The sequence below is a fragment of the Pisolithus orientalis genome (genome assembly GCF_024613125.1).
Source record: "Pisolithus orientalis strain OTSU chromosome Unknown F5J12scaffold_13, whole genome shotgun sequence".
NCBI classification, from domain to species: Eukaryota; Fungi; Basidiomycota; class Agaricomycetes; order Boletales; family Pisolithaceae; genus Pisolithus; species Pisolithus orientalis.
This window is the reverse complement of record NW_026260794.1, coordinates 741,053-764,735: the sequence shown is the minus strand read 5'-3', so window position 1 is coordinate 764,735 and position 23,683 is coordinate 741,053. Positions and strand designations below refer to the sequence as shown.

General features: G+C 48.8%; 2 protein-coding genes and 1 non-coding gene across 3 annotated transcripts; 2 read left to right on the top strand and 1 right to left on the bottom strand.

Moving 5' to 3' along the window:
• The first annotated feature begins 17,513 nt into the window (after nt 1-17,513).
• F5J12DRAFT_t112 lies at nt 17,514-17,584 on the top strand. Its single transcript has one exon. It is a non-coding gene; the product is annotated as a tRNA-Val (tRNA).
• Nucleotides 17,585-17,687: 103 nt separating this feature from the next.
• F5J12DRAFT_830397 (uncharacterized protein) lies at nt 17,688-21,483 on the bottom strand. Its single transcript, XM_051745701.1, has 13 exons — nt 21,446-21,483; nt 21,313-21,396; nt 21,173-21,256; nt 21,056-21,122; nt 20,868-20,998; nt 20,217-20,803; nt 19,483-20,159; nt 19,259-19,374; nt 19,048-19,188; nt 18,770-18,978; nt 18,527-18,707; nt 18,016-18,290; nt 17,688-17,987 (listed from the first exon to the last, which is right to left on the bottom strand). Exons 1-13 carry the CDS (start codon nt 21,449-21,451, stop codon nt 17,924-17,926), a joined length of 2,622 nt encoding a protein of 873 aa, XP_051600321.1. The 5' UTR covers nt 21,452-21,483; the 3' UTR covers nt 17,688-17,923.
• Nucleotides 21,484-21,599: 116 nt separating this feature from the next.
• F5J12DRAFT_905582 (WD40 repeat-like protein) lies at nt 21,600-23,576 on the top strand (the record flags this gene model as incomplete). The annotated part of the gene is made up of 7 exons (XM_051748679.1): nt 21,600-21,969; nt 22,020-22,196; nt 22,222-22,502; nt 22,558-22,828; nt 22,907-22,984; nt 23,030-23,229; nt 23,286-23,576. The coding sequence occupies 7 exons, from the start codon at nt 21,600-21,602 to the stop codon at nt 23,574-23,576; spliced, it is 1,668 nt and encodes a 555-aa protein (XP_051600320.1).
• Nucleotides 23,577-23,683: the final 107 nt, after the last annotated feature.

Below are 23,683 nucleotides of genomic sequence, written 5' to 3'. Positions count from 1 at the left end.
TGTCAGCAACTTGTATGGTACTCATACTTAGGGGTATATAGACCTATGTACCTCAGTCCTGTATCTGCAGTTTTTCGATAGCTTGCAACTGAGCTTCATCCCTTTGCTTGTATCCTTGTTCTCTCTCTCTCTCCATGAACAACCTTAGGGACTTGCCAGCAGACAGAACCTCTGTCAGATATTCACAATAACTCAGCCATAGGGGTTACGAATAAGTTTGGCCTATAGACTCCCCCTCATGTGCTTCGTGCCTATTCCATTTGAAGAAGTCACTGTGCTTGGGCATAACATCTACACTTCACCTCTGGGTATCACCCAGAGTGGGATGGTCAGACAGAGTGCACCAATCAGAGCCTTGAACAGTATCTCCAGGTCTACTGTAACTAGCAACAGGATAACTGGGCCAAGTTACTACCATTGGCTGAATTTGCTTACAACAATGCACCTAGCACTATGACTGGGGTATCACCCTTCTTTGCTAATAAGGGCTACCACCCTAATATCTTGGTCTTCCCTGAGCATGACCTCACATCTAACTGGGCTTGTGATTATGCAGTTGACCTAGACTCATTGCACCAGTACCTTCATGAAGAAATGGCCCTTGCCCAGCAGCATTACCAGGGACCAGCAGATGCTAAGCACATGCCAGCCCCAGACTTCAAAGTGGGTGATAATGTCTATGTAAAAGCCAAGTATTTCTGGTTGACCCAGCCCTCCAAGAAGCTGAGTGAGAAGAACCTTGGGCCCTACCCCATAATAGCCCAGGCTGGCTCTCACTTGTTCACCCTGCATTTACCAGACTCTATGCATGCTGTACACCTGGTCTTCCACATATCCCAACTCAAACTGGTGATCCCAAATACCATACCCAACTGGACTCAACCTCCACCCCCACCAGTAGATGTTGACAGCAACTTAGAATTTGAAGTAGCAGAGATACTTGATTTGAAGGTCAACTGGCACAGAAGGTGTTGGTTGCAGTACCTGGTCCAGTAGACCAGTTACAAAGGAACTGACAAAGAAACAACCTGGGTGTTAGCAACAGAGCTGGACAATGCCTCAGAACTTGTTCAAGAATATCATGACTGGTACCCAGACAAACCCAGTCCTTTCAAGAAATAACCTAGAACTGGTCTCAAGTTTCTTTTCTCCTTATCTGTTTTGTTTATCTCATAGTTACTATGCCTTGATTTCTCTTACTCTTCTTTTATTTGCTTTCCTTCATACCTTAGAACCAGAACTGGGCAATGACATTCACAACCTTACACATACAGGAAAAAACACTATTCTATGCATGTGACATCAGGCTTGGGATCCAGCAGAACTGGCACTGGTCTGGTCACCTGACTCAGACCAGGACCAGCTTTCCTCTTCTTCCTCCCTCAGCCCCACCAGCTCTTTGTTGAGCCCCTTGACATCCCTGTCCTCCTCGTTGGTGGTGTCCCAGTCTGAGGGCACATCTGCCAGGAATTCAAAGTGTTCTTCAATGTGGGTCTTGTAGGACCAGGAAAACCAGTAAAAGTGCCTCGAGGCCTCCCTTTGGGCCACTGCTAGGCTGACCACATTGTCAGCCACATGCTCCACCACCTTGATCAGGTGCTCCATCTGGTCACCAGTGACAGGACCAGCCCCAGCCTCAGCACTGGTCTTCTTTGTCAAAGGCCCCTCCTCCACATCATCCTCTTCATCACCTGCACCCTCAAGTACCTTAGCAGATGGGCACTGTGACCTCTTCTTCTTCTCACCAGTGTGAGGGGACATCATGTCAGCCTTCCTCTTACCCTTGTCAACACCTGGGCCAGCTCCCTGACTGGTCTCTCCCTTGACTGGCCACTGGCAACACTCCTTGAGCTCATTGCACTGGTTACAAGCCATGTGCTTCTTTTTGCTGTCAGTGCTGCACACACAGGTTGTGTTGGTCTGGGCACATCGAAAGCAGCTGGTAGAGTGGTAGTCAAAGAGCACCAGTGATGACCATAATAAGACTTACCAAGGGTTCATCACCTCAATGTTGGAACCAGCCCCAGTCAAACTACCCACTAGGGCATCTGCCCACTGGCTCTGCTCTGCTTTCATGGCCTCTTCAGCCCTGCATGCAGCCTCTAGCCTCTGTGCCTCAGCCTCTGTGCATGCCCTTTCTTCCTCAAGCTGGGCTTGTTCTTGCCTTTCAGCCTCCAACTGGGCTTCTTCCTGCACCTTTGCCTTGTGCCATTTTCACTCAGCCAAATTCCCCAGATTGTCTGGTCATCATCATTGCTGCCTACCTGCAGCTCTTCACTCATTGCCTGGGTCAGGTCAGGCAGAAGGTCTTGATTGTAGGGGGTTCTGGACTGGTGAATAGACATGTTGAAGTGGGGAACCAACCTGAAGTGGACTGGTCTTAAGTCCACTGGTTTTCAAGGTCAGACACAAAGTTTTTGTTCTCAGCATTGTCCTCATTGGAGCCTTGTGGGCTTGGGTCCAAGAGGGGGATACTGTCATGACCATGTCCAGACTACTCTAGACTGGCTCTACCCCAGTCTTGACCAGCCTCACCCAACCCTTGCCCTGGTCCCAGCCTTACCCCTTTGACCCAGAAATGTGTTAGCTTGTGGGGCACTGCAAGGCAGTGCCCAATTGAGTTGTCTGCTCAGTTGGTACTGGGCTGGTGTAACACCCTGCCCAGCCACAAGTCCTGCCCCAGTTCCTGGTAAATCTTTTGTTCATAGTCTTGCTTGATAATATTCTTTGTAACATTACTTACCAATCCATTTACCAATCATCACTGTACCAGTGCAGACCAGTCTCCAGTGATATGTTACACTTAGGTTACCTCTAGTATTTAAGCCATAGGATAATCTGTTTAGCCTCAGTCTAAAATCAACTTAGTCTCATCTTAACCTGGTCCCTCCTGTTCTCTGTCTTCTGCCTCTCCACTGGACTATGGCCCACACAAGGGAATAGCACTGCACCTTCAGCCACTAAGTCCAACAGTCCAACCCTCTAGTTTCTCATCTACCTTCTGACCCCTGACCAGATTCCAGACCAGCTTTGGACCAGTGAAGAACTGGACTTAACATCTACCCTCAATGTCATTTGTGATGGTATAGCCCAGTCAGTCATTCACATGCCCATCGATATGTCACAGACCATCAATATGCAAGATGCAAAAGGAAGTATCTCTATGCTGAAAGGCCTGGTACAAGATGTCCCTCTCTTCTGTGGTGCTGCCAAGACTTGGACCAATCTATTCATTGCCCCAGACACTAATGCATGCTTTGATCTCCTCCTTGGTCATCCTTGGGCTCTTGGAAACTCAGTTAGCATTGTTGAAAGAGAGTCTGGAACTTATGTTCTGGAGATGTGTGTTACTGCAGGCCAGCTTGGGTCTGTTGCAGATACACTTGTGGTGACTCTAGAGCCTGTCCATTCTCAGGAGAATGCTGATGAAGTTATGAGAGATGTAGCAGTTGGTACCCCTCATCATGTTTCACCTGTTATCTTCACTCCACCCCCATCAACTTCACAGTCACCCCCTTGGTCACTTCATTCCACTCTGCTGTATCCTAAATCTCCCCCAGATGGGTTTGATGTTGCCTCAGCCTTTCCTGTGTTCTATCCCATTCCTCCAAGCATTCCCACCTCCTACCAGTCCCTTTCCTTCAGAGTTTGTCAGTCAGCTTACTCAGGAGTTACAGTCCACTGATGCAGGTGGATTGGAGGATAATCCTACCCTTGCCCAGATTTGTTGCCAGATAAGAAGAGAAGAGTGCCAGTCACTTGTCTCACTTCTTACTAGCCTTGCTTGTTGCACTCCCCATCTATCCTCCCTTTATCTTGACTCAAATCATGCACTTGCTGGAGAAAGAGGTACTGATGAATCAGGAGTCTACTTCCAGGACTTCCTTATGCTTGATACTCACTTAGTCCAACAAGTTCCTGCCCCACTTGAGCATTACCATGAGCTTGAAGGTTCTGCCTATGTCAGATTCTATCCTCATCTACTCCCACAGCCATCTCCAACTCAGAGCAATGCATCTCCACCTCCAGACCTGCCATCTGACTCAAGTCTGCCTGCTTCACATATACTTTCTAATGGCATTACTGCTCCACCTCAGACTCCCTCTCCCCCATCTCCAGATCCAGTTATCATTCAGGAAGAGCCCACTGATGGTTCCCACCAGGCTTCACTTCTGTTCTGTAGCGACACTGTCACTCCAGACTCTGAAGCTACATTCTCCATCTTCAATACTTCCTACTGTGGTTCAGTTGCCCCTACTGCCCATCATGCTTGCCATGACTCTCAGTCTGCACAACTCAACAATGAGTTGTGCAGGGATCCATATGCACCCAGTCCATCCATCCATCTTTGGTCTGTGCAACTCAACAATGACTTGTGCAGCCATGTGCAGTTTTCTGGTTCATCCTCAGATATAGGTCATGACTCTCAGTCTGTGCAACTCACTGACAAGTTGCATGTGTCCCACCACTTGTCCAGTCTATCCCCAGATATACCCACAACACTTTCACCACTTGACTCTGATATGTTCAACACTAGTGTTGGCTCTTGCTTCTATCTGCCTAGCCCATCCTTGCTTCAGCCCATGCAACTTGACAATGACTTATGCAGGCATCAGCATTCATCTAGGTCCAACTCTTCCTATGTCATTACTACCCTCAGCTCCCCAAGCCATGTCTAATGCTGTTGTTGGTGAAGAGTCAGTTGCCATGCCAGAGCCTTACAGCAATGTTATCATGTGTCATACCCCTACTGGATGGATCACTCATTTGCAAGAAGCTGCAGAAGACCATTCAGGTGATGTGGACTGAAGAGGACCCAGGTGCATTCCAGGATCCCAGTCTTCATATCCTCACTAGTGCAGTCAGTTTTGCCTCAGCCTCAGTTCATCCTCCCCCTTTCAAAGCAGTTTCATACCCAGAGCACTTTCCTGCCTCCACTTCTTCAGATTCAACTCAAGAAAGGTCCAATGATCTTCTCAGATGTGTTCACCCACTTTTGCCCATATCTCATCATTTATTTCTCCAGCTCTTTGAAGATTGATTCATATGTCCCCTCTTGTACTTATAGTTTCTCTTGTTCTTTGTGTGCTCACTTCAACCAAGAAGTCATTAAACTCCTAAACCCACCTACATCATTTCTTCACTCAGATACTCCTGTAACATCATTTACTATGCCACCTTCAGTTTCAGATTTCCAAAGCTCTTTTTATCTTGATGTCTTCTCTTCTTTGTTATCTAATCCTTTGAAAGCACCAGATCCACTTCCTATTCAGAAAACTGAAAAACAGCTTCACTTTTACTATTCCCTATCTGACTTTCTTGATTTGCTATGTTTTAGAAAAAGCCTTGTTACAGATACAGAAGACTCAGCCAATGAAACAGGTCAGCCAGTGTATGGAGCATACAAGTGCATCAATCATAAAGTCAAGCTGGTGCCTGGAGTCTATCCAGAAGATGCTCAAGTCCATCACCAGTTTCCAGAAGACCCCCTTGTGTCACTCACACCTCTCACTTGTCACCCTCCTGTGTTTGTTCCCACAAGGAAGCTTACTCAAGAGCACCTTACTTCCATGAAGATTAATACTGATGGCTTTCTCTGGCCAGAAGAGGAAAAACTTTTTTTGCATGTCATGAAGCTTAATGAGCATGCCTTGGCATTTGATGAGTCAGAGAGAGGAAACTTCCATTCTGACTACTTTTCACCTTACATCATTCCTGTCCTGCCACATGAACCATGGGAGTTTTGTAACATTCTAATTCCCCCTGGCATATGAAAACATGTCATACAGCTTCTTCAGGAGAAGATCACTGCTGGTCTCTATGAGCCAGCCCAGTCATCCTATTGCTCCAGGTGGTTCTGTGTTATGAAGAAGAATGGCAAGATCCATATTGTCCATGATCTACAGCCTCTGAATAAGGTTACCATTCAAGATACTGGTGTTCCACCAATATTGGATGACTTTGTGGAGCCATTGGCTGGTCATCAATGCTACACAGTCTTTGATCTATTTTCAGGATTTGATGCATGCCAACTCCATCCCAATAACTGAGATCTGATGTCCTTCATGATGCCTCTTGGCTTACTGTGCCATACTGCCACGCCTCAAGGCTACACCAACTTGCCATTGGAGTTTCAGAATTGTACAGCATTCATTCTACAGGATGAAATCCCTCACATTGCCAATCCTTTCATCAATGATCTGCCAGTCAAAGGTCCTGAAACCTGCTATGAAGATGCTGATGGCAATACTGAAATATTACCTGAGAATCCCAGCATATATTGCTTTGTTTGGGAACATGCTGTAGATGTGCATAGAGTCATGCATCAGTTTGTTCATGCTGGCAGAACATTCTCTGGCTTGAAATCTCAGATCTGCCAGCCTTGTGTTATCATTCTTGGCCAAGCATGCCATCCTCATGGTCACTCTCCTGATGACCACAAGGTGAAGAAGGTTTTCAACTGGCCAATGCTTGCTATGCCCAAAGACATTCACTCATTCCTAGGTCTCTGTGGTACTGTTTGTATCTGGATTGTGAACTACTCACAGTTGGCTTGCCCACTTGTTGACCTCTATTGCAAGAATGCTCCATTTGTTTGGGGTCAGCCCCAGCAAGATGTGTTTGACACCTTGAAGCTCACTGTCTCTTCTGCTCCTGCCCTTTGCCCCATTGACTACTCATCTGACCTTCTAGTTGTTCTTTCCATTGACACCAGTAACATCACCATTGGATTTGTTCTCTCTCAGTATGATGAGGAAGGTCATAAACATCCTGTTCACTATGGCTCACTCCCCATCAATGAATGTGAATCTTGCTACAGTCAGCCTAAGCTTGAGCTCTATGGTCTTTTCAGAGCACTTTGTCACTATCATCTATATCTCTATGGCATTCATCATCTATGGGTAGAGGTTGATGCAAAGTACATCAAAGGTATGCACAATGATCCAGATCTTCAGCCTAATGCCACTGTCAATTACTGGATTGAGGGTATACTTCTCTTTGATTTTAAGCTCATTCATGTCCCTGCTATTTGTCACCAAGCCCCAGATGCCCTTTCCAGATGTCAACCTACAGAAGAAGAGTATGAAGAAGGTGAAGCTAATGCAGAAGAAGCTGATGAGTGGTTGGAGAGTATTCTTTTCACAGATGCCCATCTGTCCTTGGTCTGTGCAACTTGTTGACAACTTGTGCATAGATCCACATATGCCATTACCCTCCCTTCATTCCTTTCTAATGATACATCTCAAGATGTCCTTTTACATCATCCTCCACTTCCTTCATACTACAGAACTACCCCCATTCCCTTCCAATACTGTTCACAAGCACTTCATTTGCAGATTCCTCCAGTTCTTCCTTTGTGGAGAGAAGCTCTTTAAACATCAAGGTCCCCATCCTCCAGCCAAGGTTGTTTTCAATCCACATCTCTGTGTCCAGATCCTCAGTCATGCTCATGAAGAACTCAGTCATCATGGAGTCTTTGGAGTCTTTCAGACAGTCAGACAGCATTTTTATTGGCCTCAGATGTACCAGGACATTGCCCATCATGTCTGCTCTTGCCATGAATGCCAGATCCAAAGCACTCATAAAGCAGAGGTTCCCATCACTGTTTCTGCTTCCCCAAAAATCTTTATGAAAGTCTATGTCAATGTCATGCTCATGCCCAAAGCACATGGCTATCACTATCTTGTTGCAGCTCAAGATGATCTTTCCCTTGCTGCAGAAGGTCATGCTCTTCATCATGCCAATGCAGACAGTCTCACTAAGTTCTTCTGGGAAGAAGTCTTCTGTTGTTATGGTGTTATTGCCCAGGTTGTCACTGATAATGGTAGTGAGGTCAAGGGCACCTTTGAGAAACTCATGAAGCATTACTCCATCCCTCAGATTCACATCTCCCCATATAATTCCAAGGCAAATGGAGTTGTAGAACATGGTCACTTTGTTATCAGAGAAGCTATCATCAAGGCTTGTGAAGGAGATCTTTCACTTTGGCCATCCAAGGTCCATCATGCATTCTTTGCAGACAAGGTCACTACTTGTTGCTCCACTGGATTCAGCCCCTACTTCCTGCTACATGGTCTTGATCCTGTCCTGCCTTTTGATCTCTTTGAGTCTACCTGTCTTGTCAAAGGGTTCTACTCTGGAATGTCATCTCAAGAGCTTCTTGCACTTCACATTCATCAGTTGGAAAAGAGAGAAGATATCAATGCTGCTTTCACTACTTTTCAGAGGTCTTGTTTATGCTCCAAGGGTCAGTTTGAGAAGAGGTATGCTTTACAGTTGATGAAGTTGGCTTATGAGCTGGGAGATTTGGTATTGGTTTGCAACATGCAGATAGAGAAAGAACTGGATCACAAATCAAAACCATGCTACCTTGGTCCCTATGAAGTTTTTTGTTGCACCAAGGGAGGCTCCTATGTCCTTAAAGAACTCAGGTTCCCTGCATTGGTTGCAATTGGGGACAATTGCATTTCTTCTTGCCAGTGGATGTCACACACCAAAGGTGTTGTGGACATGGTCACAGCTGACTCTGCCTAACTCATTGACAAGTTGCATGCAATGCCCATGCCATGCAGATGAAGACCAAAGGCCTCATGCATAGAAAGACTGCTGGACATGAGCAGTCATCTTTCACACAAGAATGAGTCATCAATGCTAAAGAGAAAAGAGGAAGCAAGTTAAGCACACATTAAAAGTTGTTAGTGCCTGTGTATGGTGTTCCAGTTTTCATCATATCTCCACCATTTCCAAAGATATCAACTCTGTTCTCACACTCACTTGAAGTGCTCAGCCATGCAATTCTGCCTTTCAAATTTGGAGAGGATCCATGCACCCTACACATTTCTACAGCACTCCATCCTTTAGATGCTCATTTCACTAAGTCCATCAATAATGGCTGCCTCTTTGTTGATCATCTCACTTGTCTCATTTTCCAGAGACAGTGGCTACATATATCTGCCAGGCATTCCCACCAGCTTCCATCCTGAAGCCCCCTGGTTTGTTCCATCATTTTCAGCCCTGTCTCATCCCATGCAGCTTGGTCAGTGTGTTCTCATCAGTATGACTTCCAGAAGGATGTTCTTTGGTTGCCTTAGGTCTGTCACTCAGTTAGAAAGGTCTTATGTGGTTGTTTCAGTCTCCCCTCTTGATGAAGCATATGGATCATTCCTCCCTGCTCCCTGCACTGTCTTTATTCCAATCTCATCTATCATTCTTCCCACATTGCAACAGCTGCAGCATAATCTACTGTTCTCCAACCTCCCTGATCACATCCATGACAAGTATGACATGCATCTTGCCTTCTTACTGCAAGATTCAGCAGAAGATGTCCCCCCTTCTCCTCCTCCTCCTCCATCAGAGCCCTGTCCATGAAGTTTTTGTTAACTTCACTGAGAGGATGAAAGGGTGGGAGACATGATCATGTATGTTCCCATTTCCCCACAGACCCCCAATGCCCTAGCCCCTTTGAAACCTGACTCATGCCCTTCAATTCTGGAATTAATACTTCCCTATCTGGAAACACCATCCATCTGTCATGCCATCTTTGGATCTAGAGATGTCTCCATCAAGGTCTGACTTGCATTGCCACCCCCTAATGTGATACCAGTGTGCTTACTCAGTTTCTGACTCTATTTGACTCATTCTGTGATATTTTGACTGTCCTTGACTTGTTCATTGCCAATACTTACCAATCCCCTTTTCTTGCTTATTTTTCATTTCTCACTTGCTCATCATGATTACTCAGTCCTTACTCATTACTTACCAAGCATTTGTGCCTCATTTATCATAGGCTGCACTCCCCCTGCAGTATATAAACCCCCATGTACTTAGCTGCAACCCCAGTGAACCAGAAGCCATTCACTCAGCAGTCAGTTCAGCTCAGCTCAGCATAACCTGTCATCAACAGTTGAGGCTCATTCAGAAGAGTCTATCTGTCTTCATTCATACCTGGTAGTTGAGGCCCCATGAAGGGGTCTATCTGCCTCCATCCTTAATCTGAAGCTTCATCCACACTTAGTCAGCAAGCTTGCTTAGTCATCCATCCACTCCTGCATAACTTGTCATCAACTTGTGCCAGGAGCATGTTTTTATCAAAGTCCATTACTCCAGAGTACTTTTGGCTGAACACCTTTGCTCTGTTCAGCATCCCCCATCCAGTCATAACTTGCTTGTCTGTTCCTGTGTAACTCATCAACAACTTGTGCTAGGAACACCTGCCATCAAAATTTCCCCCACTTAGATTTTTCTGCACTCCAGGTTCCATGGAGGCACACCACCACTCACACTTTATTTGTCTTTGGTGTTGGTTTTGTTTGGTTTTCTACCACCTTTCCACACTTTGACTCACACCACCATCCTCATGGTAGTGGACCACCTCTCAAAGCAAGCAGTATTCATCCCCACTCATGACTCCATCACCTCTGCTGAACTTGCTAAGCTCTTCCTTACCCATGTCTTCTCCAAGCACAGGGTACCTGCTAATGTCACCTCCAACAGAGGTCCTGAGTTTGTCTCCCACTTCTTCCACTCCCTAGGAAAGGCCCTTGACATGCATCTTCACTTCACCTCAGGTTACCACCCAGAAGGCAATGGCCAGACTGAGCAGACAAACCAGACCCTCAAGCAGTACCTCTGTGTCTACTGTAACTACCAACAAGACAACTGGGCTGAGCTGTTACCTCTAGTGGAGTCTGCTTTTAGCAATGCACCAAGTGCAACAACTGGAGTCTCTCCCTTCTTCACTAACAAGGGGTACCACCCAAACCTTTCTGTGGTCCCTGACCAGGACTTCACCTCTCCATGGGCTCATGACTATGTCATTGAGCTTTCCACCCTTCATGACTTCCTCTGCTCCAAAATGTCTGCCACTCAGCAGTGCTACCAGGGTCCAGCAGATGCCTAACACATACCTCTGCCTGAGTTCAAGGTTGGAGAACAGGCCTACATCAAAGCCAAGTACTTTCACTCCACTCATCCCTTGGAAAAACTCTCTGAAAAGTACATGGGTCCATTCACCATCTTGGCCAGGCCAGGTACACACTCTGTCACCCTTGAGCTCCCTGACTCTATGCACTCAGTACATCCAGTCTTCCATGTCTCACAACTGGAAGCCACAGCAGCTAACCCTTTCCCAAACCAACAACAACCTCTGCCTCCACCAGTGGATGTTGATGGTGACTTTGAGTATGAAGTGTTGGAGATACTTGACTCTAAGGTGGACTGCCATTGCTGCCACTGCCAACTCTTATACCTAGTCTGCTGGGCTGGTTATGAGAACACCAATGAAGAAACCTCTTGGTTGCTTGCAACTGAGCTGGGTCACACTTCCAACATAGTTTCTGCTTTCCATGAACAATATCTGCACAAACCTGGCCCATACCAACCCCTGCCATAATACTCCACCCACATAACCTTCCTCCATGGGCCAACTCCACCCCTTACTGAACTACCTTAAGTACTTTAGAATTTTCCCCACTTGCCTGTCTCACTTCTCAGAGTCACAAGTAAAATCACAAATCTATTTCATAGTAGTACAGAATACAAACAAAAACAAAAAAAAAGAGAGAAGAATACTACACTACTCTTCCATCCTCTGTCCTCCACCATCCTCTTGTCCTTCACCACCTTCTTGCTCTCCTCCAACTTCTTCCTCTTCCTCATTATCCCCCTCTGCACCTTTGTCCACTTCCTTGTGCTGGTCCTCTGCTGCCTCTGACTGAGGCCTCTTCCAACTGCCTCCTGCATGCTCAAACTCAGCCACCCTGGCCTTGCATGTGTCCTCCCTCCTCCTCATCTCCACCCATTCCACCCAGGTATGGTACAGTCCCCACTCATTGGCTGTCCACTCCATGGCCTCTGCCATCTGCTCTGCTGCCCCTGCCATTCTCTTGAAGGCTGTTTCAGCCCTCTCATGCACTTCCACATACCTCTCCACAGCCTTCAGCTTCTGCTCCTGCTCCCACTCCACCCATCAGGAAGAGACCCCCACCCCTGAGGGTCCCTCATGCAGTGTTGCTAGCTCCTCCTTGTCCTCTCTGCCTGCCTCCCACTTGTCATCTGCCTCCTCCATCTCTGTTGTTCTCTCCTTCCCCTTCCCTTGCAGCCTCTTCTTTTTCTCCCCTTGGGAGCTTCCTGTCCCCACTCTCTTCCATGATGGCCCTGCCACCATGTCCTCCTTTGTCCAACTACATACCTTTTTCTTGCTCTGACAGGGCATGCAAGTGCTGGCTTGCACTGCCCTGCCATTTGACCTGCTATACAGCAGGTGCATGGGGCCCTCCCAGTTGCAGTAACCACCACAGAGGTCCCAGGGACCCTCTGTGCAGTGTTCACATCATAGACTGCACCACATAACCTAAATAAAATAAAAAATAAAAAGGCTGCCAGTCAGCTCTGCCTGACCTGCAGTACCCCACCACTCACCTTTGCACAGCCTCATCCCACCTGGCCTGAGCCTTCTCCTCTGAGGCCCCCTGCCTCTGCTGTTCTGCCTCCTCCACTGCCTGTTTCCTCCATGTCTCTTCCTCCTCTGCTACTTTCCTCCTTTGGGCTTCTTCCTCCTCTCATTGCCTCCACTCCACTTCCAGTCATGCCCCTTCCACCTTTTGTTGCTTGACCTCCTCTCATTTGGCCTTGCACTCTGCCTCATGCTCTCACTCCTTCTTCTCCACCTCTTCTCACTGATGCACCTTCTCTGCTGCCTTCTCATGTTTGGTGTCCATCAAGTCATCTGTAAGTACAAATAGGTCATCATCAGAAACCTGGGAGTAGTCACAAGAGTGACCAGGGGTGGGCTGGTGGGTTGTGGTCTGGCACTGAGAGGGCATGATGATGGGGGGATGGGATATGAAGGTTCAGTACACAAACACATGTTTTTAAGCAGTTCTTCAAACTCTGACAGACCTCCACTGCAGCTGAACCATTGTCCTCAAGGCATCAAACAATTTCAAAATGATCAACTTGTGTTGATCTCATCCCATACATGCAGCCTTCAAGGGTTCAGGCCCTAAGGGGTGGCACTGTTACAGCTATGCATTCATCCTAAGTCTTCACTCACTCCACACCCTTTTCTGCTGGTCATTCACTCACTCCACACCAACTCCACCTGCCCTCTGTCATCTATGAACCATCTCCACTCCAACTGCTGTCAGACTTGTACTGGTCTCCTACCAGACTGCACAGGCCATTCTCTGAGTGGTCATGTGACCTCCCTTTGGACTTCTCCCTGACAGCATGCAGTCAGGTACTCTGCAGCTCACACACCACATGGTCCAGTGCCTGGACTATTTCCTTTTCAAGTTGTTCTATGTTACCCATTTGTATGTCCTCTGCCTTCCCTTCATTCATCATCTAGGAAGTTTTACTTGAAAATTTACAAGTCTCTGTATGTCAGTTCCAATTCCAATTACTGTACCTCTGTAATGAGTATAAAAGCATGTACCATACTCCACTGTTCTTCAGTATGAATATCAACTTAGTTCCTACTCCCTCTGTCTCCATCTTCTGTCTGTTGGGGTTACCTCCAACTATCCATCTGTCCTCTTCCTCTGAAATACAAAGGCTGAGATTGTGCAAGGGGGTATCACACATGAGCTAAACCCAACACCCTCACTCTGCTCCACCCCTGTCTTGGTGGACTTTGTCCCTGCCAACCCTCCACCAGTTTGAGTTCTATTCTTCTGTGTCAGACTTGCTTCCAAACCTCTCCCCAGACTTTGTCTAGCATCAGAGTTGGTCGGAGTAGGCCTGGACTTGACAGTCAGAGCAGAATGTGCAGGGGTGGTCTTGAAAGTTCAACTTGCACACTGCACAAGGAACTCACAGAGTTTCTTTGGGTCAGAGCCATTGAAGGTGTCAGGCTCACAGACTTTGGTTTTCAGAGCAGAGTCCCCAGTGCATGAACCCAGACCACACAAGCACATGAACAGCTCTAGCAAGAGTGACAAGGAGATCCTCTGGCAGCTCAGCCAGGTCTTTGGGGATATCCCCATCACTGCTGCCCCTGCTGTGGGGAGAGGGATCTCCCTACACTAGGAGTGTATGTATAATGTTGATAGGGAGTCTACTAAGTATCTATAGGCTTTGCAACAAAAGTGATGCAAATGTGACCCCTATCAAGTAACTTCAATATCCTCTGTGGTCTAGGTCACCCAGTACTATGCCCTCCTCTGTCAACTCACTCCCCCCATCATTGCATCACCTCTCAACACTCCCTCTAGCCATTGTGATGAAGGTCCAATGCTTCTGACAGGTGTCCTGTTGTCTGTACTCACTCACTGGCACTCTTTGGGTCTGCACTATCAGTTATGTAAGTGCTTCACTGTTGCTTTCATTCTCTTCTTGTTCTCTTCCATTTGGATCACTTTCACTTCATTTACATTAGTCTTTCTTTTGATTGCTGATGCTGTTCTGGCCTCACAGCCATCATTACATCAATCCCACTTAATTCCCACCATTTCTTGTCAATCCTTTCACTTTTGACATCGCTTACTTCATGGTCACATACTCTGCATGTAGCTACACTTATACCTGTCCACATTGACAGGAAAATAACAACTTTGAAACCCCCAAGTCAGAGACCGAGAGAGAGAGCAGAAGTAATGATGTTGACACAACCTCTTCCCTTTCCCCTGCCTAGTGCTGAGTAGCAGGCACATTTTGTGACACTTTCTAGGCCAGCTTGACACTAGTCTCTCCCTCAATCCATCACACTTTTCATTTACAAGTTGAGCAACTCACACAACTCAGTCACATTCACTCCTACCACCCTCCTACAGCTAGAGTGACTCCCTATGGGTCAAACTCACCCCTTCAGATTGCCTATCCCTAGGCTGGAGCCCACACCCCACTCTGGGTAGCAGATACTTGCACCCCACACCACCATCAGGACCACCATCAGGATCATCAGGATCAGGGTTGGGTCCATCATCTTGGTTATGAGGAGACAGAGTATGGAAGATTGTCAGGTGGAGGTTGGAACAACCAGCTTGCAAAGTGCATTTGCCTTCAGCATGAGAGTGGCATCAAGCAGAAAAGGTTTGGAATTGTTCTACAGTGGAAGGAAGATGACATGGATTGGCCAGCACTGCAGCAAGGTTGTCAGTGACCTCTCTTTGAGACTGAGCACAGGTTCTCATAATGGCATAAGATTTTCAGAGGACAGAAAATGAGATTGCACAAGTGTGAGTATGAATATACTGTCAAGTCTGGGCCTACTCCAACCAACTCTGATGCTAGACAAGGTCTTGGGAGAGGTTTGGAAGCAAGTCTGACACAGAAGAACAGAATTCTGACTGGTGGAGTGTTGGCAGGGACAAAGTCTACCAAGACAGAGGCAGAGCAGAGTGAGGGCATTGTTTAGCTCATGCAGTACCCCCTTGCATGATATCAGCCCTTGTATTTCAGAGGTAGAGACCAGATGGACAGTCAGAGGTAACTCTGACAGACAAAAGATGGAGAGAGAAGGAGTAGGAACTAAGTTGATATTCATACTGAAGAACAGCAGAGTACAGCACATGCTTTTATACTACTACAGAGGTACAGTAACTGGAATCAGAACTGACATATGGAGACTCATAAATTTTCAAGTAAAAACTTCCTAGACAATGAATGAAGGGCAGATGGAGAACATATGATGGGTAACATAGAACAAACCAAAAAGGAAACAGTCCAGGTGCCAGACCATGCCATGCATGCACTGCACTGTACCTGACTGCATGCTGTCAAGGAGAAGTCCAAAGGGAGGTCACATGACCCCTCAGAGAATGGTCCACACAGTCCAATGGTAGACCAGTACAAGTCTGACAGCAGTCAGAGTGGAGAAGGTTTGTAACTGACAGAGGATGGGTGGAGTTGGTGTGGAATGAGTGAATGACCAGCAGAGAAGGGTGCAGAGTGAGTGAGGACTTAGGATAAACACACAGTCATGACAACTGCAATGAGCATGACCTCCAAAGCACTTGCTGCATGGATACTTTCCTGGACATCCTGCAGCAACTCACCATGACCATAATATTGAAAATTCACAATAGAATCCTTTGGTTGTCATGGGGTCTTGCCTGTCAATGCTTTTTGACATGAAATGCACATCTGAACCTCAGTGACATCATCCAAATGATGCATACTGTATGGGCAGAGGATCACTCCATGATATTTTTCCATGTCATTTGCCCAGGGTCAACATGGAACTGGTAACCAATCATTCCTCAACACCAAAAGCATTTTAGTGGAAGGAATAATATCTGAAAGATCACAACACTGGAATGTTTGCACACACAAAGTGCAGACTCCCTCAGCAAGACCCTGTGGTGACATGAGGTTCTGCCAATCACAGATGATGTCAAGCTTTTTGCTCAACAATCTGATAGGGGGATAAGGACACAGTCCCTCATCAACATCCCCCCCTACTAACTGTCGATGTCAAGCCAGCTTTTCACTTCTCTCAACACTTCTAACATCAGCAACATTTCCCTCAAGTGAAGTTGCTGGTTGCAAAGCAGGAAGGAAACATTTCCCTCTCCAAGCAGTTTTAAGCTGTCAAAACACATACAACAGTGATGGACAAGCAGCTGTACACTCGTGAATGTGGAGGGCATCAACACACCCCTGACAGCACAGATGACAAAGCAGAACCACTCTGTGAAATGCCACAATAGATTCAATATCCTTCAATGTCAGGAAGGGGTACTGTTCCACAAACTCACACACTGAGTTTGTATGACATACCAACAATGATCCTCTAGGGTACACAAACTTGGCAGTAAATTCCTCATCTGTAGTAACATGGTCCAGCATATATTCTCATCAAATAAACTCATAACCGATGGCAATGACATCACTGGCTCCAGCAGTGTTAATACACAAGCAGCACATGCCACTGTCCATGTTCATCTGCATGATGCTTCCTGACATAATGAATACAAACAAATTGCCAGAACCCCAATGCATGCAGTTCCCCCTCAAAAGGAAACCACACATGATTGGACTTAACAGTCCAGTATGATTGTTGAGGACAAAGAGTTTGCAGACCTGGCCTGATGGTGTCCAAGAATAACCTGTCAAAACCAGAAGCACAGGAAAAAGGGCCAGTTCATCTAAGGCTCATCTAAGGTTCATCTGCAGTTTGTCCACTGCTCATCTGCTGGTCACTTATGTAACCTTATCACTTCTTGACAACTGTATCACTGGTGTGGCTTGCTCAGGTGCTATGAGATGCTTAGATGCCAGCCACTACTTTGGACTGGTCTGGTGTAGTCTAACCTGACACTATGAGTTGTTAGGGTACTTGATACTGCTTTGGACTAATATGGAATTGTGCAAATACCATGGACAGCTATGAGTTACTAACACATTTTTGTGTTTTGCTGATGTGCTATAGGAAATACTGCAAATATGCACACTTTTTATGCTTAAATAAGCACATGCCATTGGAGATGGTGCATTTTGTGCATTACTCTTCATGGAGATTTGTCCCCACAGCAGTGGTCTAACCTCCAAACTACTGACACTGGTACCCAGACCATATAGTGCAGTGGTTGGAGCACCTAGTTAACACCAAGGGTTGCTGGATCAATCCCAGTTCTGGTTGCATTTTCATCACTAGCATCACACCAAAGTACTAACAAACAGTGGCAGTTTATGTTCCAACAGAAGTCAGAACACTCAAGACATTAGTATGTAAAGATGATGCTCCCATTCAATATCTACTCTAAGAACCAACCATGCAATATATTATAAATTGTATGTACATAAAAGGGACAAAATTGGTGTCCAGAATAATCCTCCATGTACACTTATGTAACATGTGGAGGCTCTCACTGCAGCATTAACCATTGCACCAACAAACATATTTCAGTAACTATGCAGCCCACAAACTATTACATGCTGCTGGTGCAGATATTCACCAACTCAGGAAGCCAAGGCTATCTCAACCCCTCGCTGCAATGACAGGAGGCAGATCAGCCATTCTTTCCTTTTTCCTCGGCGACACACTCCCGCCCACATGATTCTCACTTGCACTTTGCACTTTTACCTCCGCCTGTCCCTCCCTTGCCTGCTCCATCACCTGCCGCTATCTCAACTTCCACAGCACCAGCACCAGTAACGCTTCCTCCATCTGCTACCGTCTCAGACTGGAGTACCGCTGTTACTGGTAATGGTACACCAACGCCGGCAACAACACCACTCGTACTCGTTCCAACGCCGCCGCCGCCTTCCTTCCCCTTCCCCTTCTTCTTCACAGTCGTAGCTGCCAAACTCGGCTTGACAACCTGCCCGATTGGATTAACCTTAGTCTGTGCAGAATTCGGCGGGATCGTCAGGGAGTGTCGCGATGATGGACGGAGATGGGTGCTGTAATGGTGGTGGCAGTGGCAGTAATGATTGCTGAGAGGTTGATGATGATGACAGATTCGGTCCCACTTGCTGAGACGCGGATGTTGACAATATGGACGGACCTGCACCACCACCACCGGCCAGTGGGTGAGAGGGGAAGGGTGGGGAGCGGGAGTGGGGGCGGAAGGGGCAGTACTCCAGGTAAAGATGCGTTCGGAATGTCTGCAGACACAACCGGGGCAGTGACGGCAAGTGAAGAGAGGCGTTGATGATAGTACGGACGGAGAAGGCCAATTTGATCCTCGACGTTCTTGGAGGTGATAGGGATGAACGGGGGTGGGGGTGGATACGGTAGCTGCACTTCCGCCGGCTTTGCCCTGCAGTAGTAGAGAAGAAAAAAAATTGAGACAACAGAACCGCATTAAGAGAATCCACGTACTTGACGCCTCCAGTAGCGTCTTTCTTCCCCTTGAGCAACTTCCTCGGAACACTGAGACTCGAAAGTCCCAGTTCCGCCGCAATACCCAGTTCTCGAAGACCCAAAAAGTCCTCCCCCAATGTGTCTGCGAACGCACCCATCGCAAGTCCATCGTCTTCCTCCTGATCTGAATTGAAAAGCGCATCGTCGTCCAGGACGTCGGTGCTCGTCTAATTCATCGTCAACGTCATATATCAAAGGACAAGAGGACACGGAAAGCAGCAGGGAAAGAAGCTTACAGCTTCGCGATATGCGTTCTCCAATTTCTTCTCTAGCTCCACGAGCCGTGCCCCGTGTCTCACGATATCATCCTTGATATACCGCTCGAGATCTTGTATTCTGGTGGTACCGCTCTCGAAGAGTGCGTGCAGAATAAGTTCCTAACGTCGTCATATCGGCAGCATCAGTTTTTTGCCGTATGCGTCGCAGGACAACAAGTACCTAACGTACCTCGGGGGTCATAGTACGCGCGTACTTATCACAGAGGAATCGTAGTGTCCGTCCGAGGTTGAGGAGGAATTCGGACGCTACTCCCGTTAGATCGTCAAGCGCAGCGTTCGACGTACCTATACTCCAAAAGTGGCAGCACCAGTCATGTTTTCAGCGTCAATACGCGACGAGATCAAATGAAAAACGCGAAATATGACTATATGTGGCCAAAAACGACGACTCACCCTGAAACCCCACATGTTCCAACACCTTTCTGTTCATCCACTTTAGACAAGATCCCGCAGCGCGTTCCCCGATCTCGATCCCACCTCTCGCCACGGTTTTACCTCCTGCGCCTCGCAATCGGAGCAACCACGGTCGCCCGTCGACCACTTCCTCCGGCAACTCCGTTTCTGGGTCGGGAATATCCTCGCGTTCTGTCCCACCCACACCCAAACCCACCCCTGGTGCACCACCAGTCCCTGCGCCGTCTTCTCCTGCATTAAACCCAAGAGCTGCAAATTTAGTATGTGTCCTCCGTACCCGTTTGAGGGTCTTGATGTTGGTATTCATGAGAGAAAGTAGTGTCTCTGACCGTTCTTGCCCCGCCACTGGACGAACTCGACGTTTCCGAGGTGTCGTAGGGGCCGATGGCGCGGTTGTGGTCGTGACAGGAGTATTGACGATTGGAGCCTTGCGAGGTGGCGGTCGTTGGGGTAGCGGAGATGACGCTATTGAGGGTAGACATGGCAATCCATTGGCGAGAAGCGCATCGCTCTGAGCGGCATTCCACCATAAATCTATCAGTTCTCCGTGACTACGCGGCGGTCGAAGAAGTGTCTCGGCCTTAGCGTCTATCTCGTCACCCGAGTCTGGTGGTGTTAAGCGCGGTCGTTTCGCTTGTCGCAAGTAAGGAGCCATGCTACGTGGATGATGTCAGGTTGTGACGGTAGGGACGAAGGAAGAAGGGGAAACTTACAGCTTGCGCTTTTCGCCTGTATCGCTCAGTGTTTCCATCTTGACGTCCGAGTCTGTATTAATGTCGCTATACGCGTCTTCGTCGTCGACCACTTCGGGTGGCATTACATGATGTCTGAGGCGATCTGCCAGCCTCCGTGCATGTGAGAGCGTGGAAGGTCCAGGTTCTCCCATTTGAAAATCGGTGGCATCGAGTAACTGTGCCAGGCCTAGGTCGAGATCGCGGAATGCAGACATGCCTTGTTGTGTGCGTATCAGTGCTGGCGAATCGGCGAATGAGACTTGTTTTCGAGGTCGTGACTCTGTGGTGCACGTCGACGAGAGTCTGTTGGAATGTCCGTTGGTGGTGTGCCGGGTCGACGCTGTTCCGGGTAGTTGGGACCGAAGATCATTAGGCGTGGTATCGCGGTCTTTATTATCGTGGGGCGTCAAGCCGTTGAGCTTCAGTCTGGCAACGGGGCGAGTGGTATGGTGAGATGGTTCGCCGGGAACAGGAGGGTCTATGCGATCTCTGTTGTCTGTGATGTGCATGAGGAGTCTCTCTGCCTTTTTCTTGAGACGGATCGCGCAAAGACGGAGAGGGTGATCCTGTGTGAGAGAAGGGAGCGCAGTGCAGTCAGCAGGATCGAGGACGAGGAGTGTGACGGTTTACCTTTGTAGAGTTGTAGGTGAAGCAGTTTGACCACATGAGGTCTAGGTCGTCCTTGAACTCGCGCTTTGACTTGTAGTGCTTCTGCTTGACTTTCTTGAGCATGGTCTGGAGGTCCATGGGGTTGGATATGACTGCAGGTGCGGGTGAGACGAAGGGATGGACGGGCAGCACGCCGAAAAGAGTACTACCTTCGTGATAGTCTGGTACTTCCGCCCTAGAGACGGGTTTGAGGAACGCTTCAGCATCACGGTTGTCCTTGAGGAGGTTAGAGACGATGACTGACAACCCAAGGACAAGTGACATACCATTGTGACTGTTCTGAGGTCGAGGAGGAGACCCTCGAGCGACTCGTAGAATGGGTCTGAAGCCTTGCTGTCCAATGCAAGACGCTGTGCAAGCGAGATGACAGACGGTCAAGAGGGGGCGAATGGGGTGAGACACTCACGCGGACATCTTTGACAGTGTTGAGAAGCAGCTTCAGGTCAGGCGATGGCCTGCGCTGGTTCTCAGTCAGCGTCCTGAGCAGATTCTGCAAACAAAGTCAGTCTTCGTGACAGGTCGACGCCGGGCCCGCTCACATTCATCGCTGCCGGCGGTGTATCCGTGCGCACACAACTCAGCGTGGGGACAAGATGGCGGTGACGAAATAGGAAACCCTAACCCCAGAGTAACCCTTACGTAATCGACGCGTCGAGTCTCGTTCCTGTCGTCCTCAGCTGCAGCTGTGATGCGATGTCTGCCCTCAAAAACTCGCCGTTTGGAAAGCGTCTGCGTGGTTTCCACAACGAGGCCGGCGACGACGACGGCGCACCGAGGCGGACCAGGCCCAGAATACTCGCACTGAACACGCCCTCGCTCGACTCGCGGCCAACCACGGCAACGACAAGCTCGACCGCAACGCCAGCAATGACAACGACGACGATGGCCAGTGATAGCACCGGGCCAGACTCGCCGCTGGACAGTCGTCCGACAAACTATGGCGATCGGTTCGTGCCAACCCGCGACACGGGCGACATGCGGACGTCGTACCATCTGATGGACGACTCCGGTCCATGCACGCCCTCAAAACGCATCATACCCTCCGAGTCTGACGCGCTCAAAGGCACGTCCAGGCTCCCCTCTGTCCGCGTCTCTCTGACCCCCTTGTAACAGAACAAGCCAATGCCATCTTCACGTCCATCCTGCACACGGAAGTCACGCCCCCGTCCCCGAACAGACCCCCCTCCCCGTCTCGCCCTCCACCCGCGTCTATCCCCCCATCCACGCCAACACGGCGCCGCATCTTTCACTACACCTCCCCCTCTTCAGGCCCACCCACCCCCACTCGCCGTCTAGACACACCCACAGGACGAAGCCTACTCCATGTCCCCCGTACGCGCCTCGTCACGTCAGCTGCTCGAATCCCCTCGTCGTCAGCCCCGTGCCGTTTGCAAAACACCATATCGCGTGCTCGACGCCCCCGATCTAGCAGACGATTTTTACCTCAACCTCGTAGACTGGAGCACAACTAACATTCTCGGCGTCGGTCTCGGCGCTTGTGTATACCTCTGGACTGCCCACAACGCAGCAGTCGCCAAACTATGCGACCTCTCCAACGTCGGCGATACTGTCAGCTCCGTTGCATGGGTACAAAAGGTACGTGCTGCTTCTCTCACGTCGTTCTATCTCTCACATCCCGTATTTTGTCCAGGGTACCATTCTCGCAGTGGGCACCCTCTCGGGAAGACTGCATATCTACGACGCACCATCCCTATCACTCATACGATCTTACAACCCAGCCCACTCCCAGCGCATCGGTGCCCTATCGTGGAATGCCCACGTTCTCAGCTCAGGCTCGCGTGATCGCATGGTTCACCATCGCGATGTTCGTGAAGCCGGCAACCGCCCCTTCCGTCGTTGTGCCGGCCATAAACAGGAAGTATGCGGACTAAGGTGGAGCACTGGCTCGGGGAACACTGCCGGTGGTGGCATCGGCGCTGGTGTGAGTAGTGCCGATGGCGGTGGAGGTCTAGGGCCGGGATTTGGCGTGCATACGGCAGGGGCCATGCTTGCCAGCGGCGGAAACGACAACAAAGTATGCATATGGGATCTCAGGGGTGCAAGACGGAGCAGTGCGAGTGCGGCGATCGGAATCAGTCCTGGAACGACCCGTGCACGATCAGGGAGCATATCTGCGTCCGAGGACAGCGGGGATGCACCCCTGTGGAAATTCCATGAACATACCGCAGCCGTCAAGGCTCTAGCCTGGGATCCACACGTCTCCGGAGTATTGGCATCAGGAGGGGGGACGCAGGACAAACACATACGGTTTTGGAACACGTACAACGGGACCATGCTGAACCAACTCGACACGGGTAGTCAGGTGTGTGATCATATATCTGCGTTGAATTTCTCACAGCTGATTGTTTGGACTGTAAGGTGTGCAATTTGATTTGGTCGCTGACTTCGCATGAACTTGTGAGCACACACGGGTTCTCGAGTACGACAGCGCAGAACCAGATCTGTATCTGGCGGTATCCATCCCTATCTATGGTCGCTGCGTTGACGGGGCACACACATCGCGTACTCTACCTTGCTATGAGCCCCGAGGGTGAGACGATCGTCACAGGGGCTGGTGACGAGACGCTCCGGTTCTGGAATGCATTCCCGCGGAAGGAGAACGGGGAGCGGAAGGAGAGTCAATTGGATTGGGCACGACTGATCCGGTAACAGGGAGGGAAGTCAGGGTCACCCCTACAACACGATTCCCCGTCCCTTGCCTGTCTGCCAGGACGTCCGAGCCCGGGTCTCTTTTCCAATGCGCCACGGCCCGCGTT

Excerpts from the sequence above, each read along its gene's own strand:
- F5J12DRAFT_830397 (XM_051745701.1), bottom strand. Across the intron at positions 20,804-20,867 it reads TCACCTACAACTCTACAAAG|GATCACCCTCTCCGTCTTTG; the intron begins GTAAACCGTCAC and ends TCTCTCACACAG. Across the intron at positions 18,291-18,526 it reads CGAACGCATCTTTACCTGGA|ACTAAGGTTAATCCAATCGG; the intron begins GTACTGCCCCTT and ends AATTCTGCACAG.